The 22165-nt window shown below is 35.9% G+C and overlaps 1 protein-coding gene across 1 annotated transcript; it reads right to left on the bottom strand.

The window, feature by feature from the left end:
• Nucleotides 1-8568: 8568 nt before the first annotated feature.
• LOC100376283 (uncharacterized) lies at nucleotides 8569-14818 on the bottom strand. The gene is given in 8 exon segments (XM_002738814.4): nucleotides 8569-8861; nucleotides 9667-9944; nucleotides 10076-10137; nucleotides 10140-10313; nucleotides 10898-11476; nucleotides 11924-11945; nucleotides 12189-12267; nucleotides 14735-14818. Coding segments are annotated over 7 exon segments (1203 nt in total). The 5' UTR covers nucleotide 12267; nucleotides 14735-14818; the 3' UTR covers nucleotides 8569-8851.
• Nucleotides 14819-22165: the final 7347 nt, after the last annotated feature.

The raw sequence follows: 22165 nt of genomic DNA, 5'->3' as shown, positions 1-22165 counted from the left end.
ATTGGTGGTTCAATGCTAATGTCCAGATTATTGTTTGCATGTTGAATATTAGCTTCTGTTATGGCAAGTGGTCTATTCAATACTTCTTCTTCCAGCAAGCTTCTTGTTCTGTCTCAGTTTTAGGAGTCGGCCCTGTTTGTCTACAATTGGCGTTGGTTCGACGATGTTTGGCACATACTATTTTGGTAAGCTTGTAGATTTTTCCTTGTTCTCCTTTCCTGACGGTCTCTTCTGCTTGATTAGCAAGATTTTCTATGTATTCCCATTTGTCAGCTCTGGCTTTCCTTTAAACTTAAAGCTTTGTTTGTTTCTTGGTACTGTTTCTTGTATCTTACTTTCAGTCGTTTAGATTTAGTCCCAATTACTTGTTTCTTTAATGCCCTCCTGCTCTCTATGGTTTGCCATGTATCTTCCGTCAACCAATCCTTTTTTTCATCTGCTTGTACCCCAGGCAGGACTCACTTTACATAGGCTGTTCTGGTGTTTCCCACATAGCACCAATATCGCTTACATTTTGCTTGGTGTGATCCTTCATATCTTCTAGTGCCTGAAACCTGTTCCTCAGTAGCACAAATGAGCCTCCCATCTTCGGGTCATGTAATTTGTCAACATCAAACTGTTGTCTGACTGTCTTTTTGTTCCCTTTTTTGTCAGCTTTATTTTGAGCACAGTTATGACCGGGTGATGGTCGCTACCAATATCAGCTCCACGTTTAACCTTGAGATCAAGTAGTGAGCGTTTCCAGGTTCCGTTAATCGTCAGATGGTCTATCTGGTTTGGAGAATACCAGGTCAGCCTGTGGATGGTTTTGTGTTGAAAGAGGGTTTCCCCAATCACTAGGTCATAAGCTATGCAAAGTTCTTCCAGCCTCTCTCCATTCTCATTCATAGTACACAGCCCTCTTTACTCATTGATCAGTGTTGTCATTTCCATCCGTGGAATTCAGGTCCCCCATCACAATATCCATGTCCTGTCTAGGTGTAACTTTCAATGTTGCCTGCAGTTGTTTATATAATTCGTCCTTAACAGTATCATCATTATCATTCGCTGGAGCATAACACAGGATTATAGTTGCGTTGATTTGTTTCCCTCTCAGTCTGATCTTCTGTACCCCTTTCTTAATAATGATGGCCACTCCTTTCCTGTGGTGTTCGTTACCCCTCCCCGAGTACAATACCGTTTCCCCCCTGCAAGTCCCATATTTCCCTGATCCTGTCCATCTGCTTTGACTTACTCAAAGTACATCTAGGTTGTATAGTCTCATCTCTGCTGTTACTTGTGATAGCTTCCCTGTATCATACATTGTTTTTTACATTCCAAAATCCTATCTTAGTCTTACATTCGGCATTCAGAACTCCCACCTTTCTTGCCATTGTTTTTATTTGGCTTTCCCCATTGGCATTCATCCAAAAATCTGTCGATAGCTCTGAAAATCCATCACACCCAGTAGTATTGATTCCTTATTGATTGATTAATTGGTTATTGATTATTTACTAGAAATGAAATAAATGCAGAGAGGAATATTTTAGTGAGGGAGCTGGAGACTATTAGAGCACATACAATTAAAGGCAACTACCATGGTTCGATCGAACACCGGTAACTTTTTGCGGTCACTTGCCCTGAGACAGGTTATGTTTTGTTGGCAATGGGGCAAAATCGTCTAAGAAATTGAAACCATAGCTGTAAATGCCGAATTGTTCGCAAAATGTATCAACATAGTGTACAACAACTCTTCATTGAAATGATTGAGCTGATTTAGATTGGAATAAAATATTTCTCCGTATTTGAAACACAACTCGGTTGATCGAGAAATATTTTTATATTTGCTTGAATATTCAGCGTGGACTCCGTGTGTCAGCGACCGTTATACAACCTAAATCTGTGAAGTTTGGGATTTGATTGCTGCATTGTTTACAATAGCTGTTTACATTGTTCTAACCATTACATTACTTATTTGTCCGTTCCCATTCCAGTGAATTATGCCCACTGTTTGGTGTAAAGTTAAAGCGATGGCTGAATAAACGAACCTTGGCTGGCGAAAATGCAGCAGGAAATTTGTTTTGAATGAAAAAAAAAACCAATACAATGACAAAAATTGTAAAATTCTGTGGAATCTCATTTGTAAATAAAACGAGTTTGATTTTCTATTAATGCTTTATCAAGTTTATTTGTTAATTTTGAGTATGAAAAGTATGAACTGCAAAAAATATGATACTAGAGCGGAAAACTGATATTCCTCACAGCTCGTCTACACTTGATACCATCCTCGCCAATAACTGATATTTTTCGCCGCGGTGGTGTGAAATACATTTTTAAAAGACGAGAATCAAAATTCACCCTGAAAAATGAAAAGAATTTTCAAAGGCCAACACATATTTGCGAGAAAATGTATCTACATAGCAGAAATCAACAAATTGACACCAATACCTAAACTAAACAATAATGCTACTATTTACGTACTAATCCTGTATCGAATATTTACGGCTCCCGGCAACTGAATAACACATGCTACTATGTTGGTACCAATCCAATGGTTAATAATCACAGCTCCCTACAATAGAGTAATACATGCTACTCTATTTGATGCGACGCATATTGGCAATCCGCTCCGCTAGGATTGTCCTTATTGGCGATCCGCTCCGCTAGGATTGCCCTTATAATGACTTTTGTCGTTTTGTGTGTCTGTGTGTACATTTCCAGTGTTTTCACGTATGATTTCTTCTGTGATTTTTTTGGCTTGGCCGATTTCTTTCAAACTTAGCAGGTAGGTCACACCTTCACCCTAGTTATAAGGAAAAATCTGGAAAATGTTTTTGGCCCACCGTTGCCATAGCAACAGCCAAAAAACTGATTTTTTGGATAGCTTCGCGCCAAATGTATCTCCTCCTACAAATTTGGGATAAAACACTTAAGACATAGCTCATTCTACTCAGCTTGAGTGTGGGCACAAAGTTACTATTTGAATTTTTGATATCTGTTTTAATTACCGAGAAATTTGACCCCAAATTTGGGGTAACTTTTCACCAGGAACGGCTCGGCTGGTTTTTTTCGTACTTCACAGGTAGGTCGTACCGTCACTAATTGGAAAAAAATCCTGGACCACCACTGCCATTGCAACATCCAAAAACTGATTTTTTAATACTTTCGCCCCAAATGTATTACCTCCTACCAGTTTTGTACACAGTCAGCTGGCATCGGTGTCGCTAGGTGCAAGGGCGTCGATCATGGGGGGACAGGGGGAACACGTCCCCCCACACTTTCTGAAGGGTGGGGAACACAATATCAACTGTCCCCTCCACTTTCCAGACTTACCCAAATATCAATAATAGGCTTATATCAAAGCCTGCGTTTGTGTAAGGCCTTTGGTTCTGTGTACATGTACTATATTCTTAATGATCAAGAATGAAAATCCCCAAGTATGCACCAAATGACTTCATTTTGGTTGCATTTTTAAAACATTTCTACATTCTGAGGGGGGGCACATCCCTCCTCGGGGTTACACACCTATATTCCGACACCCCTATGTTCCGACATCCATATATTCCGACACCCCTATGTTCCGACATTCCTATATTCCGACAACCCTATGTTGAGATGCTAATAGGTTCTGACACCTACGAAATTTTAGAAACGTTTTTGACATTTCACTGCGTTTTTATCTCTTTAGAATAAGAAAAAATATCATTATTCTTCTTCAAATTCTATTCTACGCTCACCTTTTGTAACACAATGTTACATTTCTTTACATTATAAAGTAACTATGCCGGATTATAATACTTGCCACTCTTCTGGCTATGGGCTTTCATGGAGGTGTTATTGTGATCATCGTCGGCAATATTCTCAGATGCGATGTATCCTATCAAGCTTCAGACGCAAAATATTTTTTTTTAATTATTGCCAAACGTTCAGATCAACAATAAACTATGTACCTGACAGTCTTCATGTGGGCCCCTGACAACTTGTACTCGGGGAGACCTAAATTACATTGTTTAGTACTTTTCTGTTCGACGATCATCCAATAAATTCTGAGCCGGTCAGAATGTGCCATATTTTCAATGTAAATATGTACGCTAGTGGTCGGAAGCCAACATTGGATAAATACCCCTTCCCATGGTAGAACAAAGCAACATGTTTTTTCTCTGTTCAGCGTGATCAGTCTAGTTACAGAATACTGACTGTACACTTAAAATTAAGACAAGGCTGTCAAATTTACATGCCATAAAATAGACAGAAACATGGGAATTAATTTGGTCAATTTTGGCTGTAGAATCTGAGCCGTTTTGCCCCCAAAAAACAGGGTAAATATGTTAGCTTTACAAAATTATACACAGCGTCAAATAAAAAGGGAATTTTATGGGGTCAACCTTATACATATACAAAGATATAATCACGTAATAGCCTGTCATATATTAAATAGGAATACCTCAGACAAACACCATCATGTTATATATCAAATTAAAGCTATATTTGAGTAGCGTACAAGTATTACGTTGGATATTACATCGTATAATCCATAACTTATTGACATTATAAATTCATTAACTTTATTATACGTTATTCAAAATCATCAAATGGCATTTTCTGGGCAAATCCTGTCTATGATAAAATGAATTAGTCATGACATATTCATATATTTGAAAATAAGTCTTTTTATGCTTTCTCAATATTTTATTTACTTATTTATATATTTATTTATTTAAGAGAACGCTATTACACTGCCAAGAAATTACATATAGATAAAAATGGAATTCAAATAGATGGCGAGACGTTGCCTGACCTAAGATTTACATAAGTAAATTAAACATATGTAGCAAAGAAGTTTGGGTAATTTACACAAACGTAAAATACAAAATCGACGACTGCACAATTGAGCGAATAGGCAGTTTCAAATACATCTGCAGAACACGAAGGATATTGAAGAAATAATGTAAAGTATAAATACGGGATATACATGTTTTGGCAGATATAAGTATTTAAATTGTGTATTATACCAACTGTAATTTATGAGTGTAACATATGGGAATATTTTCAGAATAAAGAGGAATATCAGAACAATGCAATGGAACAACGAAGAATGGAATATAATAGTGCTTTCTGACTTCTTTAAGGAAATCTGTCTAATATGGACCTTAACCTTAAACGATGAATTATGCATCAAATTTGCAGGTAGTATAAACTTGTGCAATATCCTCGCATTGAAGGAAGGCGGCCTATTGTACATTTGAATTATCGGATAAATATCTGATAATTTTCGATGTTTTAGATTGATATTAGACAGGGTGGGTGGTGGTTTAATTTTTTTAAACATGGAATTCTCTGAGACCTATCAATGTCTTAGATTGATAGGAAAACGTATAACGTGTGGAGGTAAACAAGGAATGTTGGCCGAAAACACACAATATAGGAATGGAAAGAGATAGTGTGAATGAAACCTTTGTATTTTTTGGCAATCTCAAAAACTTATGCAAACACTACGGAATGCAAAATGCAGTGCCTATTCATCTCTCGCATAATAAATAAATATATAAATGATTTTAATTAATATGTAGATAAACTTGGAAAGGTGCTACCGGATGTAAACGGCAACATTGCAATTCCGCGACTGATGAATATCGAAGTACAACTTTCATAAAAAAGGTAAAATAATTCTCCGATAATTATCGATCTAAAACTTCGATAGTTAAGCAATCGGAGGATTTAAGGTTGGAACCACATCCAACTGACACGGATATTGTCAAATAATTGTCGAACTATTAGAATGATACAATGGGCAACATTGTTTGATAATTCTCTGATAATTATCCGATAACATTATGCAAGATATGGTGGACCTTCACGGACTTTCGAGCATCATGGCCGGACTACACTACAGTTGGATTTCCGGTATTAACCCACAGGACATCCTGGTTATATCAAGGTAGTAAAAGGTCACGCACGGCTAAATGCGTCAGATTAAGTTTGACACAAGTATACTGTGTATACAAAAGTGTCCCCCTCACTTTTCAGAATGGATCGACGCCCCTGAGTGACTTCTAAAGACTGAATGGTGTTTGCGAACTTCGTATTAGTTATAAACCGACGTTAGCTTTACGTTTATGTCACCATGGAAACAGTCAAAAACATATTGCTTGTTTTTGAGCGGAGCGGATCGCCAACCAGCCTACCGGCTTGTAATCACGTTTGTAGTTTTGTTTGTGTGATTTCCAGTGTTTTCACGTATTATTTCTTCCGTGATTTTTTTGGCTTGGCCGATTTCGCCCAAACTTGGCAGGTAGGTCACACCTTCACCCTAGTTATTAGGAAAAATCTGAAAATTTCCTTTTGGTCCACCGTTGCCATAGCAACAGCCAAAAAAAATGATTGTTGGATAGCTTCGCGCCAAATGTATCTCCACCTACAAATTCAGAATAAAACACTTCAGGCATAACTCATTCTACTCAGCTTGAGTTCTGGCACAAAGTTACTATTACAATTTTTGATATTATTTTTCATTACCGAGAAATTTTATCCCAAAGTTGGGGTAACTTTTCACCAGCAACGGCTTTTAACTCATCTGTGATTTTTTTTCGGCTCAGCTGATTTTGTTCACACTTCACAGGTAGGTCTTACCGTCACTGCCATTGCAACATCCAAAAACTGATTTTTGAATACTTTCGCCCAAAATGTATTACCTCCTACCAGTTTTGTATTAGCAGTGTTCAAATGACCATGCTTTTTATTATGACTACGTTGCGCACTGGTAGGAGATCACCGGCGCCGACATTGTTACACTGTATCAATGTAATCCCAACGCAACTTTGAACTTTGAATGAACTGTAAATGCTGCCTTCATTCTAGAAAATACTATCGCAAACGGTTGGAAATAATAAATGTAACAGCAGAATGCGTCCTAGTAATAAACTAAGTGACTTTTAGTTGTAAACCGACGTTAGCTTCACATTTATGTCACACCACGGAAACAACCAAAAACGTGTTGCTTGTTTTTGAGCGGAGCGGATTGCCAACCAGCCTACCGGCTTGTATTATTAATCACGGCTACCGATAGCTGAATAATATATGCTACTATTTTGGTACCTGGCTAATAATGATTAATAATTGCTCCCGACAACTGAATTACATGTGCACTAGTTTGGTGCCTAGACTATATCGAGTATTTGCACTCATCACCATCAGTAAATTAAGCAATATTACTACTATTGTCTTGATAAATGTTGTTATAATTATTCTATAATTAACATGTCAATTATGACTATGTAATTACATTAAATAATTATGCCAAAAAAACAGTCAATAGTTTGTGTCTAATTTTACGGTAGAATAATTATTTTAAGTAAATATAATACTCATTACAGATACTCCAGATAACCCCGGTACATATACATCCCAGTCTGCCTGCAGGCCAGGTGAAAAGAGACTCTAGTTTAATGGGCCATTTGTTGAAACGTCAACAAGTCCCGGTAGTTTGCAGGTGGTAGAGTGGTTAATCTTGTTGGTAGTCGGGTCGATGTGCTCACTGGTAGTTTCGTAATTGATCAGAATGCCCTTCTGACAATCCCTAACAACAGTGTCCATTTTGACAGATGCATTAGGGGATGGGGGACGGATCGCCAGAACCAGCGTCTTTTGAACACCGTTCAGCTTGACTTATCAACTGGAAGGATTTGAAATTGGTTCAGTTAGACCTCTCTACATTTCTACCCCCACATCAATATTTCAACAAGGTACAGGCCCTTGAACAGTTTGACAGTGGTCATTCTCGACTAGACAATCACATCACTGGGGTTGACAATACCATAATCAATGCACTCTCTCATTTGTAAACTGTTCAATTTTTGGCAGGAACCATCCAACAATCATTTTGCCACACTATTGGACAACCAAAGACCGGTGTTTGTGACATGTACCTCTTGCCATGAAATTGGATGCAACTGGGACAATATTGATACATACACATACTCCCATCTCTCCTGATATTAGTGATACTCGGGAGATTATCAAACAACACACAGATGACACGTCACATATAGTACTTTTGAGTCAAGAGAAACCCATCCTCTTGTCACAACAAATATATCAGCCAAGGAGACTACCCAAAGCCTTGCAGTCAAACATGTCAGTGTAGCCGTGGCTGTTACACAATTATTCTCATGATCAGATCATCACGAGTTCAGTAGCTCTATCTGGTTACACCAGAACCACAGGCGGTTCTATAAATCTTGGTTTTAACAACAACAGATATATTCTTTATATTCCTCTTTCCGTCAGCTGGTAGACTTTCTTTGCCATAGTCAAATGAAGATAAGAAGGACATGGTTGGAAAGATAATTCAGACACCAAATGCAGTGAGTTTTAAGCTCTGTCATTCACGTATAATTCTGTGGTAATTCAGGCTGACTCGGTCACCTTGTGGATTATTCACATTTATTACCGATTTCTTGGGATACTCCCCCCCCCGTTGAAAATTTTGTTCAATTTTTTTTTTGTATAATATAAAAAAATTATACAATTTTACCAACAGTCTCTCAAAGCTCTAATATTCTCATACATCACAAAATAACATTACACATATTCCCAATGTGTCCATTTATATAACCTAAATACAACTATTGTGTTTAATTATTATCAGCACATAAAGAAAGAAACCCGTCACTGTGAGTTATATTTAACGAAAAACTATGAAACTAGTGGTATCAAGTGTCATAATTCGACCCCAGAATAATTTTTACAAGAACATCAGTAATGATATCGAAGAATTGTGGGATAGGAGATAGAGCTACGTAAATAAGTTAAACGCCAATACCATTATATTAATTGAAACCATTAAAAATGTCCTCAAATTTCCAGAATACGCTTACTCACATCTGTAATACAAAGAATAATACACAAAATAAAATAAATTGATAAGTAATAATAACTAGTGTAGATTGCTATATTATTTGAACAAAGGCAACAACAACTGATCGTTATAAAATTCAGGTTGTGGGTGTAGCTTGTGGCTAAGTGACTTAAAAACATTAACATAGTAAATATGGGAAATGAATTCTGGGTAATCACTGGGAATGCTTTACATGGATAATAATTTAATAATTGTATTTTATATGCAGATGAGCATTTGAAACGTTTCGAGTTTCATCAATATATTGTATTGTTCTAAATGCCATATTTATATCAAGGAATATTAAAAAAAAGCATGAGATTCAAATCCAAAGTACTTTCGAATCGAAATATGAATATGCTCAATTTCACATATAAGTGAATATATCATTGATATATAATGATTATCGATTGGATTTTCAATAGCAATATGGAATAAATAAAATAATTTAGTCCAGTTTACCTTGACATGGATCGTAGTTGGTATCGCATTTTCATGTTAACGAATGAAATAGTGAATAGTAGGATGTATGTCTATTTGATATTCTAATTAGCCGCCAGTCGGTCATTTTTGATTGAATAAAATACAAAAATGACGATTGCAATCAAGTTTGAAAAGAATTTGATAAATAAATGTCAGGGAAATGACTCCAAAATGATGAACGGTAAACAGCAGTATCATCACTGCTAACATAACTTATCCGAGAAAGGTATACCAACCATACAAAAGATTAATGAATATTGCTTAACACATTTGTTTCAACCATTACCCCCATAGCGTGTTATACTCACTCGATTCCTGGCACTTTCCAACTCTCACCAAATTCAACAGCGTCATTAGCCATAGTACCGTCAGGTTTCTGAAAGTCATCATGGCTATCACCATTGTAATTACCCAATAATCCACAAAGCTTATCTTGATAATCAAGACCAGATATATCAATGCTGAATATGTGTCTTCGTAATGTCCAATCAATCTTGAAAGTAGTATCTTTGAGTGTGAAACTTAGTAAGACATTTTCATCAGATTGAATGATATGTATCTTGGACAGTGTTCCCTTTGCATGTTTCTATAATAAAGTACACAAAAGTGTAATTAATGTAGCAATAATGTTTGATTATATATTTATTAATCATACCAATTTGGTAGTTACAAAGTTAGCAAAACAAATGTTGCTTTGAATTGTTCCAGGTTACTTACAGAAACTACGTCAAGTCGGTCCACTTCAGCATGGTCATCGCCTACAGTTACATTCATAGCTACCGAGTTCTGATTTCTCCATTAGGATGATCTTCTCTTGGTTCAAACTTAGCAGTGATTTCGAAATCTGGTTTAGGATTAGAGCTGTCTTTCACCAGGGTGTACCAGCAGACGCCTTGATGACTGTAATGACGCCCATCCAATGTGGTGAAATGGGGATCACATGTAACAGCGCCAGCTGTTGAAAAGTTGAAAGACGATCTGAATATTAACTTTGTCAGTATAAACGTTTACTTTTATTAGGTGATAATTTACAATAAGTTTCCTGACAAAATCAAATTATTACATTATTTTTTATTTTTATGTTTGTGTGTCAGACGATATTGTATTCAAATTGGAAGAGCTCATATAAAGTGCCACAATAACCACAGTCATGGTTGGAACTACATGGCAGGGTAGTGCGGCCATTCTTCTATCAAATGGCAACTTAATGCATTATGCCGTGATCAACCAGGCCCAGATGAAAAGGAGCTCCTGCGAATTTTTAACTTAACCAGCCTTTCCCAATGAGTCTGTAGAAGACTCAACCAGGGTGGAGATCGACACTTATTAGTATTCAACCACAGGTAGAATTGGAACTCAGGTCTTTCGACAAATAGTCCGACCCAAAAATGTCCAATCTTTGATTTCCAATCTGAGATTTGTGTCAATTGACGACATTATGCACACTAATTTAATGATCCGTGACGCAGGGTAGCATGTAGTGCAGTATAGTGTTTATGTTTAGTTGTATATTATTTGTTTCAATAATACAACACTTACAGCATATATCCACATTTCTGATTTTCTCAGTTCCTTGCATCAAAAGGGTTGAAAAGTCCCATGAATAAATATTGCCATAGTCAGGCTTTTGAATAATTTCTTGGTTTGTAAGCACACGATTCCACAGGTTGAATTTCGTCATTTTTCCTATAAACGCTTGAAAATCCTGAAACCCCCCACCAACGACGTCTTGATCTTGACCCAGTACTAGAACACCACCACCCTGAATCGGTGTTCCTATGGATAGTGTTCCAGATGCAGCTAACACTCCATCCACGAATATCTCAAAGCGACCTGTCACTGATGTCCAAGTGAAGCAGATGAAATGGCACACACCATCATTGACTGCAACGCCACTTGTCTCTCTATAAACACCATTGATGAGTAATTTCAAATAACCAGAGTTGTACAAATTTATCTCGTTATCGGTGCCAGGTACTGCATAAGAGACCATGGTACCAGGATTGGTGCTAGTCGTGCTCATCGTTAGACAGAAAGTGAATTCAGTTAGTTTTGGCACAGGTGTAGTAATTCTTACATTAGATTGTGAGTCTTCGAAACATAACAGACTGTCCCGTTCTATTAAGTAAACAAAGACGTATATGGTTTAATATAACAATGGCAATCAGATGAGGTCTATTCCCTTCTTGTGCAATTCAAATAAATTAAAACGTTGTGACAATCCCACTTTTAAACAGACAATAATGTCTTTATCAATTGGAGAGAAAGAGTGGATTCAGTCATTGTGGGCATTTTTTAGAAACGATTCTTAACACACTTAATATTGTGAAACTTTTCTACAACTTCTATTAGTTAAAATGAATGCACATGAAGGGACATATATGTCTTATTCTAGACACAATCTTTGAGTAATATTTGTAAACATGCCACATGTTTACACCCTGAATTAGCAAAATACATTAATAATTTACAATGCACACATTACAATTCAATTTTAGAAACAAGCAATACTTAGAAGAATGCTTTTAAAAACATTAATAAATAGACACCAAAAGGCCTACTTACCTGCACGTTTTTGCACTGACTCCTGTGGGAAAAAATATTTTTCAAACATTCTAAAAAGTTTCACATTTCATACTAAGTATACAACAAGATGTCACACAATAATAATTACACGGTATTGGAATGCTCATATTATCGATGGTATAGTGGTGAGATTTTACTCTCTTTGATTTGTTCTTTTTGACGCTTAATAATGAAAATATCGTGTTCGTGCATTTGTCTGTTCAGTATTTAAATGCCATTGTTACATTTAAAAATACTCATTTACCTTATTGTCCAGTTTTGCCCCCATAACATGGTAGACACACAGATACACTGTTATGCAATACAATAAATACACCTGCATCCTGGAATTCAACAAATGTTATATCAGCACTGTTGCATGTTGCCTGTATTGGTTATCTATTCAGTGTTCAACACAGTTAGTATAAGTGGAAGAGGTTGTGCCTCAAAACTTCCATGTGTAGTCTCAATCAACACAATTGTGAGCAATTAGCTGGACAATTACGATAATGGACAGAGGATGGGCCTACAATGCAATGCTTTGAAAAATATTCATATATTATATTTACTTTGTTTGATATGGAAACTATTAGAATACTTGCTAAAACAAAATGGGTTTTATACGTTCATTGCTCATCTAAATGTCATAGGGTCATTGTTATAAGTCAATCTGTCAGGGTACCTCAACTCCCTATTTGTGCCCACTGTAATTCCACTTCAATTGCAATACACGATAGAGTCAGACCAAAGATCAACAAATAGCGAGTTTTTAGAAATGTTCTTTTATCTCATTTCTCATTGTCTCTACACTAAAGTTCGTGCACGAACGAAAACAATGCGCTCTGATCATCATCACACTTATTAGCAAAACGTTTTTTTGACTCTGAAGCTTTAAATGTCACATATATGTTACAAATTCACAATAACCGGCACTAAAACACTAGCAGTGTATCCACGCGTTATTTAAACACTGTTACCCGGTTGGAGCAGTCACAGGGTCATTTCTCGGCAACTTAACTTTCTTGGAGCGTACATTTTGCCTAATTTGTTAATAAAGTTTAATTATTTTGGCCAGAGATGGCGCTGTGTTTGACACTTTTCTCCTTTAATGAGTGTGACCAAAGTCCCTCTATAGACTAACCCATCTGAAAATTAAACCTTCCTGAATAAATTAACTTGTCACATGACATGAAACAAAGGGATCACTTCATGAAACAAAGGGATCACTTCTCCCTGCTGCCTGTCACAGTTAACATCTTGAGAAGTTTGTTACCAGTTCCTGGCTAACTACATGGGCTTCCCGGAGTTATAGTATTCTACATCTCCATAGACGTGCTACAACTTATTTGTCAAACCATCGAAATTGTACGAAATTCCTAGGAGATTGTCAAACCATCATCGAGACATTAAATCGTGTGATACAACGAACACTGTGTATGGAACTTGGTCAACTATAATGACTATCGTTATAACGTTATCTCTACGTCATTATTCAGTTCGTCGTTACGGTACAGTGATTGATGTTAACAGTCTCCAAGTGACAGTGTAAAACGTTATTTTATTGTATTCACAGATTGTGTACTTATTACGTTGTTTATGACATTAACGATGGTTATTTGCATTTAAATGTTAATGTAATTATTGCTTTAATTATTTATAGTCATTTATTGTGATTTGCATTACAAATATTATTTGAGATGATTCCATATTAAATATTTCGTTGACCACATGAACTTGTGCTTCTTGAAGTGCGTGCAAGTTTGTTACAGGTGTGCATGTTCTACCCCAAAGTTCTACCCTGGCATTACTGTGTATGAATATATATCAATACCAATATATCTATACATTATTTATATTGTGTATTTTGGGGTAATGAACCCAACCACAAGGTCGATGACGGTACGTTATTTTGGTCGTTGTATTTCTGTGTTATGTTTTGCGGTTTTACCTCACCATCGTACCTCACCGTGTATACTTTGTGTATATCTTTAGCGGAGTCAAATTCACAATAAATTATCTTGATTCATCCTCCATTTTATACCGACAACGGATTCTGGCGGTGGTGAAGTGAGCAGCCTATCGCAAGTTTTTAATTTTGACCAATCACAGTTCGGCTTCATTTTGTCGCCTATATTTGAAATGTTGTTGCATAGTTCACGCCTATATGTGTTTCCTTTCACGTTCGCATAGATGGTTTAAATACCCATGATTTCAGTTACATTTCATGTATTACCAGTTGCATCAGTACTCTATGTCAGTATTGCAATAAGTCAATACTGTGTATTTGCTCCCGTAAACTACGTTCGTGTGTCTCTGTCATTTATAATTGCCTTTAGCGTCATGTTTTAGTACAATGATGCAAGAATTGCCACAGTCAAAGCGCATAGAACAGACAGGTTGCTTTTGTATCGTTCCACTATCAAATTTTAGACCGGGCACTTACCACTTAGCCAGGGGGGGTACTCTTAACGTTCCAAATTGCACAAAGACGTTGTTTTTTAAAAAGTTTCGAGTGTTTGTAAAACCAGAATGAAATATTCGGATGCCTTTTGAGCCGGGAAATAGCAACCTAAATTGAATTCGAATGCAATAAAATCGACAATTTTGAGAACAGAATTGTGAAAAGCAACGATTTTCATGAAGGAAGTTAATTGCGTTTTACAAAATGTAATGGCAGCTACAACAGTAACGCTCATTGGGTTATAAAATGGTAAGGGATTGATTTTGACGAGCTGTAAAACGTGGCTCGGACGTACAAATATGCACAAACTGGAACGAATCATTAGGATACATACAATATAATGAGCCTACCTTACTCGCTACGTTGCGTCCTGGTAGGTATACAGATACTCGGAGTTGTTGAATCTTCAGTTGAACTCGCTGATGTGATACTCTGGATTGTTAAAATGTATTATATCTTGTTCATATTTGACATTCAGATCATCCTCCTGTTTACTTGTCATTCCTAGTCTCTACAGCTGTGATTTCCATACCAATAGTAATTCCGGCAGATGATAACAGGGTTGTCAGAGAGGAACGATTGACAGATCTACGTGGCATGACGTATTCCATATTCATTGATCAAATGTACTTTTATAATCAAAACTCGAAATGTCGAAAATTAGAAATATTTTGAAAACTAAATTACTAATTTTGTCAATTGCGTTTTTGTTAAACGTCGTTTGTGAAAAATGTTAATGAATTATTGTGCACGTAACATATTGTGGTACAAGATGTTTGATTTAACAAAACTGCTGCCCAGATATCATGTTTATGATTAGGAAGTTGCATCACTATTTTATCGAACATATTTTGCATTGCACGTTGATATAGACATCACATGTTTCTAGTTACATCCAGAGGTAGAACATTAGATCAGATAAACCTCTTAACAAAGAAATTTGTTAATATTAGTTATAATTGTACTCGAAATATATTAGAAACTACTATAACTAATGTTATCACTGTTCGCGTCAAGTTCGCCTGCTCCTACCATTGTTCACATTCGGTCAGCTGAACCAAAGTCACGAATGAATCGTATTGAGGATACACATTCTGCCTATTCAATTATTAATTGTGTTTGAAACTATATACTACGACAATTCTGATATACGACTAAACGGCTTCATACATTTACAATAACCTGTGTAGTCTAAATGGCTATAGAAACACACTGTGTAGAGTGCCCATCATATAGGTATGAGTTAGAGGTCTGAGTAGTGTAATGTATGTTACAACCCGTATACGTCTGAAGCAAAACAATACCTGATTAAAGAAAGTTTATTTGTGGAGTAATTTAGTCGTCACATGAATGTGAACTGTTACTTATAAGTAAATATTTCAATTCAGATATCGTCGTGATTATGGCTCAGCATGGAATGTGAAGCCGTCTGTTGCTCGTTCTGTTGTTTAACGTTCTGTCTGATGACCCGGAAGAATTTCACAATTGTTACCCATGATATGAACATCACGTTCCAAAACAAATAATTTCACATGAATACTCATTCACAATAGTGGCATTAAATAACACTAGAACTGAATGAGTTGAAATACATATATGGAGGCATTGATCACTGTACACTGTGGTGTGTGTTAATTTATAAATTGAAGTTGCACAAATACAAATGGTAAACTGGAAAAGTATATTTCTTTTTCATACTTATAATATATAAAAATGTTCACCCAATACAGTTTTACCGACGTGAATAGCTCATTGTCAACCGAGGTGAAGCATTACAGGTATACATATCCCTGTGTCTATCTGCTGACATATGTGGTTGTCTAACTCCATCCGGGTACATTCCTCCCGAAATTACCTGATTTACGTCAATAAGTTGTCAAAGGATACGATACGCGGCAATAATGAAATAATTAGTTTGCCTATTTTCTTTTACTATTTGACTGTTTTATTGGAAATAACACTAGGATTTTGTAGCGATTTTTAGTCGCGTTTGCCATAAGTTTCGTCAGCGAGCTCAGCTACGCGCTTTGAGACATTCGACCTGCGATTGCGCAGTTTGTGGACTTTGCCATGTGACGGCAACGCTTTGTTTGATTTTGTCATGTGTTTTGTGTGTATATCGACATATCATGTATAGTGTATTTGTAAAGGATGATGTTACAGCGAGCGCAAGATATTTACATACACCTAACTCCCGCACCCGATAGGTAATTACCGAGGGACTTTGCAACATCCCCAGACACTTTCCTAAACGCTCCACGACCGTTGTAGACGCAATAAAGTTACATATATGCTTGTTCATTTAATACATTCTATTTTGAACGTTTCACGAAAATAATAAACCTAGTCGATACAAATATTTAAAAACGCCCCTAACATATTATGAAATTATCTGAATTATCCTCGTGAGAACTGATTTTGAACAATTATTGCTAATACGTCAGGCATTGTGTGAAACCAAGCACTGGGGAAAGTGTGTGTTTTGTGCTGGGCGAACTCTCTATTCATGGAGCGACTGTTATTCCGTACAGGATTAAATCGAGAGTCGACTATGCTAGCTGAGAGCACAGTGTTTGAAGTACATAGCAAACAAGTATGAGTAGCCTCAAATCTCGTATCAAAGTAAGACTAATTAATGAGTAGTATCATTTGACCCTTTCACTTCAAGTGTTTGAACACCAGTGTTGCATCAATGAAGCTGTTGGAAGTATCAAAGAAGAGGAACTAACATACCCAGATTACCTCATCTAAGTGATTTTCACGCGTGTCGATTTCGAACTATGAACTTTTGAACTGTTATATTAAGAACATTGATTTTAACTGCTTATCACTAGGCGTTGACCATAACTGACACTCTTACTATTATCCATTTATGCATTATCGTCGAGTAATTGTATGATTTTTAAGTAAAACTTAAATTTTCTAGCCATGTACTTTCGTGAAATTGCAGCATCATGACGTTTACAAGATCCTGACCATAAGAGTGGATGTTAGAAATATCACGGCTAAGAGGTGCGACTAACGACTTATACTACGACAATCCAACGAAAGCGCGAATTAAACGCACACACTGGCTCGCCATATTGCTGTCATTACATCGCCCTATTGCAGGGTACATTTGCATAAACAAAAACGAATCTGGTCAGTGTGTTGACGTGTATATCACGTGACAACGAATGTATTCTACAGACGTTTACATCTGTATGACCATCACAACCAAATTCCTCACAGAGCAGGGAAACTGACTACCAATATACGAAATACATTTCAAAACCTAAGAGTACAGACATGCCCCACACTAACGAATACGCAAATTACCAATCTACATGTGTACGAAAGATCACTAATATGCATATTAAAAACGTGTTGTTGTAGATGTGACAAAATCCAGCTAATAGGTATGTAGCATTGTTAATTGTAATAAGAATTAATGTATGTGCTTTTGGAATACTGTTGTGAAAGGCCAGAATTCCGGATTCCGTCGAATAGGATTTGCCCCGTCTGGGCCGTAATCTGTAATTAAGCCTAACGAGTAATAAATGAAATTTATTATTTCCACTGTATTATTTTCTGGTAGGTGATGTAGCACACATGTGTACTTCGCATACTGACAGTATATTTCAAAAATCCACGGAAAGCGATTATATAAAAAAAGGTAATATACTGAAAATTGGCGTGATAAAAGTGAACAACAGACGCCCTTACATCAGTGAAAAGTGTAAATAATAATAATATCTTTATTTCATCCTTAGAAATAACATTTTAATTGGTTAATAGCAATATGTATATACAATTAATTAGAGAAAGTCAGTCTTAAAAATCAAGAGAATGCTAAAAATGGAAGAAATAAAATCGCCTAACAGCTTAATTATGAAATCCGTGATCGTACTGTTGACGCCAGCACCATAGACAACTCTCCTGGAAGTTTGCATGCGCGCCCACGCTGATTTGGGGTGTAACTTCAAGTTGCACACGTAATAATGAGCTTCCGGGTATACCATTTGACGTCACAAAAAAAGAATTCCCTTCTATCGACTATCAGCAAACTGACATGTTTGTATATCAGGTATGACCAAGCAAGATTATTTTTGCACCCCAGTTAGATACTCGAGGAAGTTTCTGAGTCGGCGCGGAAGTCGAAGATTGTTGCCATGGGTCGCCAGGGGGTCACCATAGATTAATTGGTATCATCAGTTCGAATGTAGCATGTCAGGCCATATCCGTCTGTCATGTGTTCTTTTGTTCCCTTACTGTCAGCTGAATCACGCATGCAGTAAAATAATTCCACATGGGTGCACATTCAGTAGCAATAAATAGAAAAAACACATAATGGAACGAAATGAATAGAAATGCACGTCATACATTTATACTTTACAGTAGTGTGTTAACCACATATTAACCCTGCACACGATAATAAAAAAATATCAAGCACAGGAAAAGAAACTTTACTGCAGTTCTATTGACCTCAGGAAATGCTTCGATACTGTGTGGAACACTGGTCTAATGTATAAAATGCAAACCAACAATATCAATGGCAATGTCTACAATGTCATAAAACATATGTATCTGAACAAGAAATGTGCAGTCAAACTTGAAGATAAAGTAACCCCGACATTCAAGCTGGAAAACGGTGTAAAACAAGGCTGTCCACTGAGTCCTACGCTATTTGATATCTACATTAATGACTTGATTAACGAGTTGGATAAAGAAGACAGTCTCACACCACAATTATATAACACACCAATTCCATGTATGTTACATGCAGATGATATCATCCTTATGTCACAAAGTAAAGATGGACTGCAAAATTCCATGAATTGTCTACAAAGGTATGCAAACAAATGGGGACTACAAGTAAACATAAAGGAAACAAAATCAATTATATTTAATAGAAATGGTTACAATACAGAGAAGCCAAATATAATGTGTTGAAATGATATAATTGAGAAAACAACAAACTTCACCTATATGGGTGTTAATTTTAATAGTAATGGGTCTATGGACTTAACAATGTCAACACTAGCACAAAGGGCAAGGAGTGCAGAAAGGACACAAGCCCCGATCTATAATAGCAATAGAAACAATATTACTATTAAAACAAAATTGTTTGAGACCACACAAATACCAATATTAACATATATGGGAGAAATATGTACGAACAAAAACTGGGACAAGACAGAAACTGAAAAAGTCCACCTCAGATTCTGTAGGAACATTCTAAATGTGAATAACAGATCAAGCAACATTGCAGTAAGAATGGATACTGGTAGACTACCATTGTTACACTCACTACACTATAAGGCAATAACTATGTACAAACATTTAATAACATTGAGGAAAAACATAGCTTTCAATGCTATGAAAGAAATAGAAACAAACAAAGACAATAATTACTGGCTAACTATGGGCTGAGATCAGTGTCAAAAACATTTCTCTTAGCATTTTACTATTATGTTCACATTCTTTTTTCATTTTGTTTTTTTTTAATCATTTCATCATTTATGTTCAAATTTTTATTTTATTATACGATTATTTTTTTCATTTTGTAAGCATTTTTACATTATGTCATCATTATATTCACATTTTTATATTATTTGATCATTATGTTCACATTATTTTTTAATTGTGTTAGCATTTCTACATAATGTCATCATTATGTTCACATTTTTATATTATTTTATCATTATGTTCACATTGTTTTTTTTCATTTTGTTAGGATTTTTACATGTTAGGATTATGTTCTCATTATGTTAGCATTATTTGACATGTTTATCTGTCTAATTATGATAATTTATGCATTGAAAACAGTATGATTCGACTAAAATGCGATAATTTAAATGACAGATGTTTTAGCTTTTTCGAAAATGGGTGAAAAATATAAAAGCAGCTCGAAAATTTCTGAATAAAGTTGTTTGCCAAACTAAAACACGCCAACGTTCTTGTAAATAGTATGATACAAGTAAAAAGTACGATAATTTGAACTACAGATGTTTTATTTTCTTGAAAATGGGCGAAATATATACTGAACCAAAACAAGTCAAGGCAGCCATTTCCTGTCCGGCTGATTTTCAGACAATTCAACTTCCCAACACTGATTTGGCAAACTACCGAATGCCAACGTTTATGAAAATAGTATGATACGAGTAAACATTATAAGAATTTGAGATCATTTTTTTAATTATATAATAATTCCTGTATATAATAATTGAAGCTTACCCAATAGTACTCGCGCAATGTTGAACACCCTTTCCTGTTCATTATTCGAAATGTTTGCAGTCAATCGAACAAATGCAAATATCAACATTTACTAGCAATTTAACTAATAACTTACTGTAACGTAGCAACATTTACGTAAACATTCTCGTCCAGAATTTAACATACTGAAACATGTTGAAAATAAAAATTCGCACTACTATCCGAAAATTCGGAAAATGCGAATTCGTCCTTCCGGTTATATATATACGAAATTCGGTCGGTATTTGATCTCATACTACCGCTGACAAAAAAGGTGTCATTGTGAATTGCATTACCGTCCGAATTACTGAATCAAAACTACGTGTTTACGTAATGTCAATCATTTCTATATTAGTATATAATGGAATACGTACGAATAGTACATGGACTGCTCGACTGAAACACGGCGGTGAAAATCAGACTGTGTCAATGTCAGTATTGCTGTGACACTGCGCCCTCATGTGACATGAAGGCTGTTCACTGGTATTCAACCTATCAAATACACAATTATTGATTTAGACATCATATTTTTTTACCAAGTACACAATATTTTGGGGGGAAATGTGCCATTGTTTCGTTTAAAAATAGTAAACAATAAAAAACAATTTTATAACTACATATTATTTTTTAGGGTAATTCATGTGTGTTTTTTGTGTGAGCATACATTCTTTTTTTATTCTAAGAGCAACAATATGAAATAAAAAACAAAACTATGGGAAATCCGGCGATATGTTTTAATGGTAGTCAACTACATTAAAGGTGGCAGAAGATCATGAGACATGGAATGTGGATTATAGTCATTTGAGGGCTGGAAATCCATATATTTAAACCATAATGGACGACCCGCCTGCACATAATGGTCAAAAGCTCATCATTCTTTTGGATGCCGATTTTAGGATTTAATACTTGTTACCTCACAATTGCTCTTCTTTTCAAATAGCTTCTCGTTTATTAGTTTCCGAAAACAACATTGTATTCTTATCCATGGTACGGGGCTTGGATGCTCAATACACTATCGCGAATAATCTGCAGCCATGACGTCATAAAATCCACTAGTGTTGATAATATAATTATCAATATTATTAAATAATATCTGATGTTAGTGAGTGGTGTTTGTTTCATCCTCTTCTGTTCTGATTTGTATACTCACTCTATCTGCATGAATTCTTTGGAACCATCAGATCTATATCACAATGATATCGTAGGTGATTTATCAATTTATTTATCCCTCACAGAATTATAATATAGTGAACAATCGGGGAATGTGAAGCCGTCTGTTGCTCGTTCTGTTGTTTAACGTTCTGTCTGATGACCCGGAAGAATTTCACAATTGTTACCCATGATATGAACATCACGTTCCAAAACAAATAATTTCACATGAATACTCATTCACAATAGTGGCATTAAATAACACTAGAACTGAATGAGTTGAAATACATATATGGAGGCATTGATCACTGTACACTGTGGTGTGTGTTAATTTATAAATTGAAGTTGCACAAATACAAATGGTAAACTGGAAAAGTATATTTCTTTTTCATACTTAT

This window comes from Saccoglossus kowalevskii, chromosome 7 (assembly GCF_978046115.1).
Source record: "Saccoglossus kowalevskii chromosome 7, keSacKowa6.1, whole genome shotgun sequence".
Taxonomy (NCBI): Eukaryota; Metazoa; Hemichordata; class Enteropneusta; family Harrimaniidae; genus Saccoglossus; species Saccoglossus kowalevskii.
This window is presented reverse-complemented; position numbering and strand designations above follow the sequence as displayed.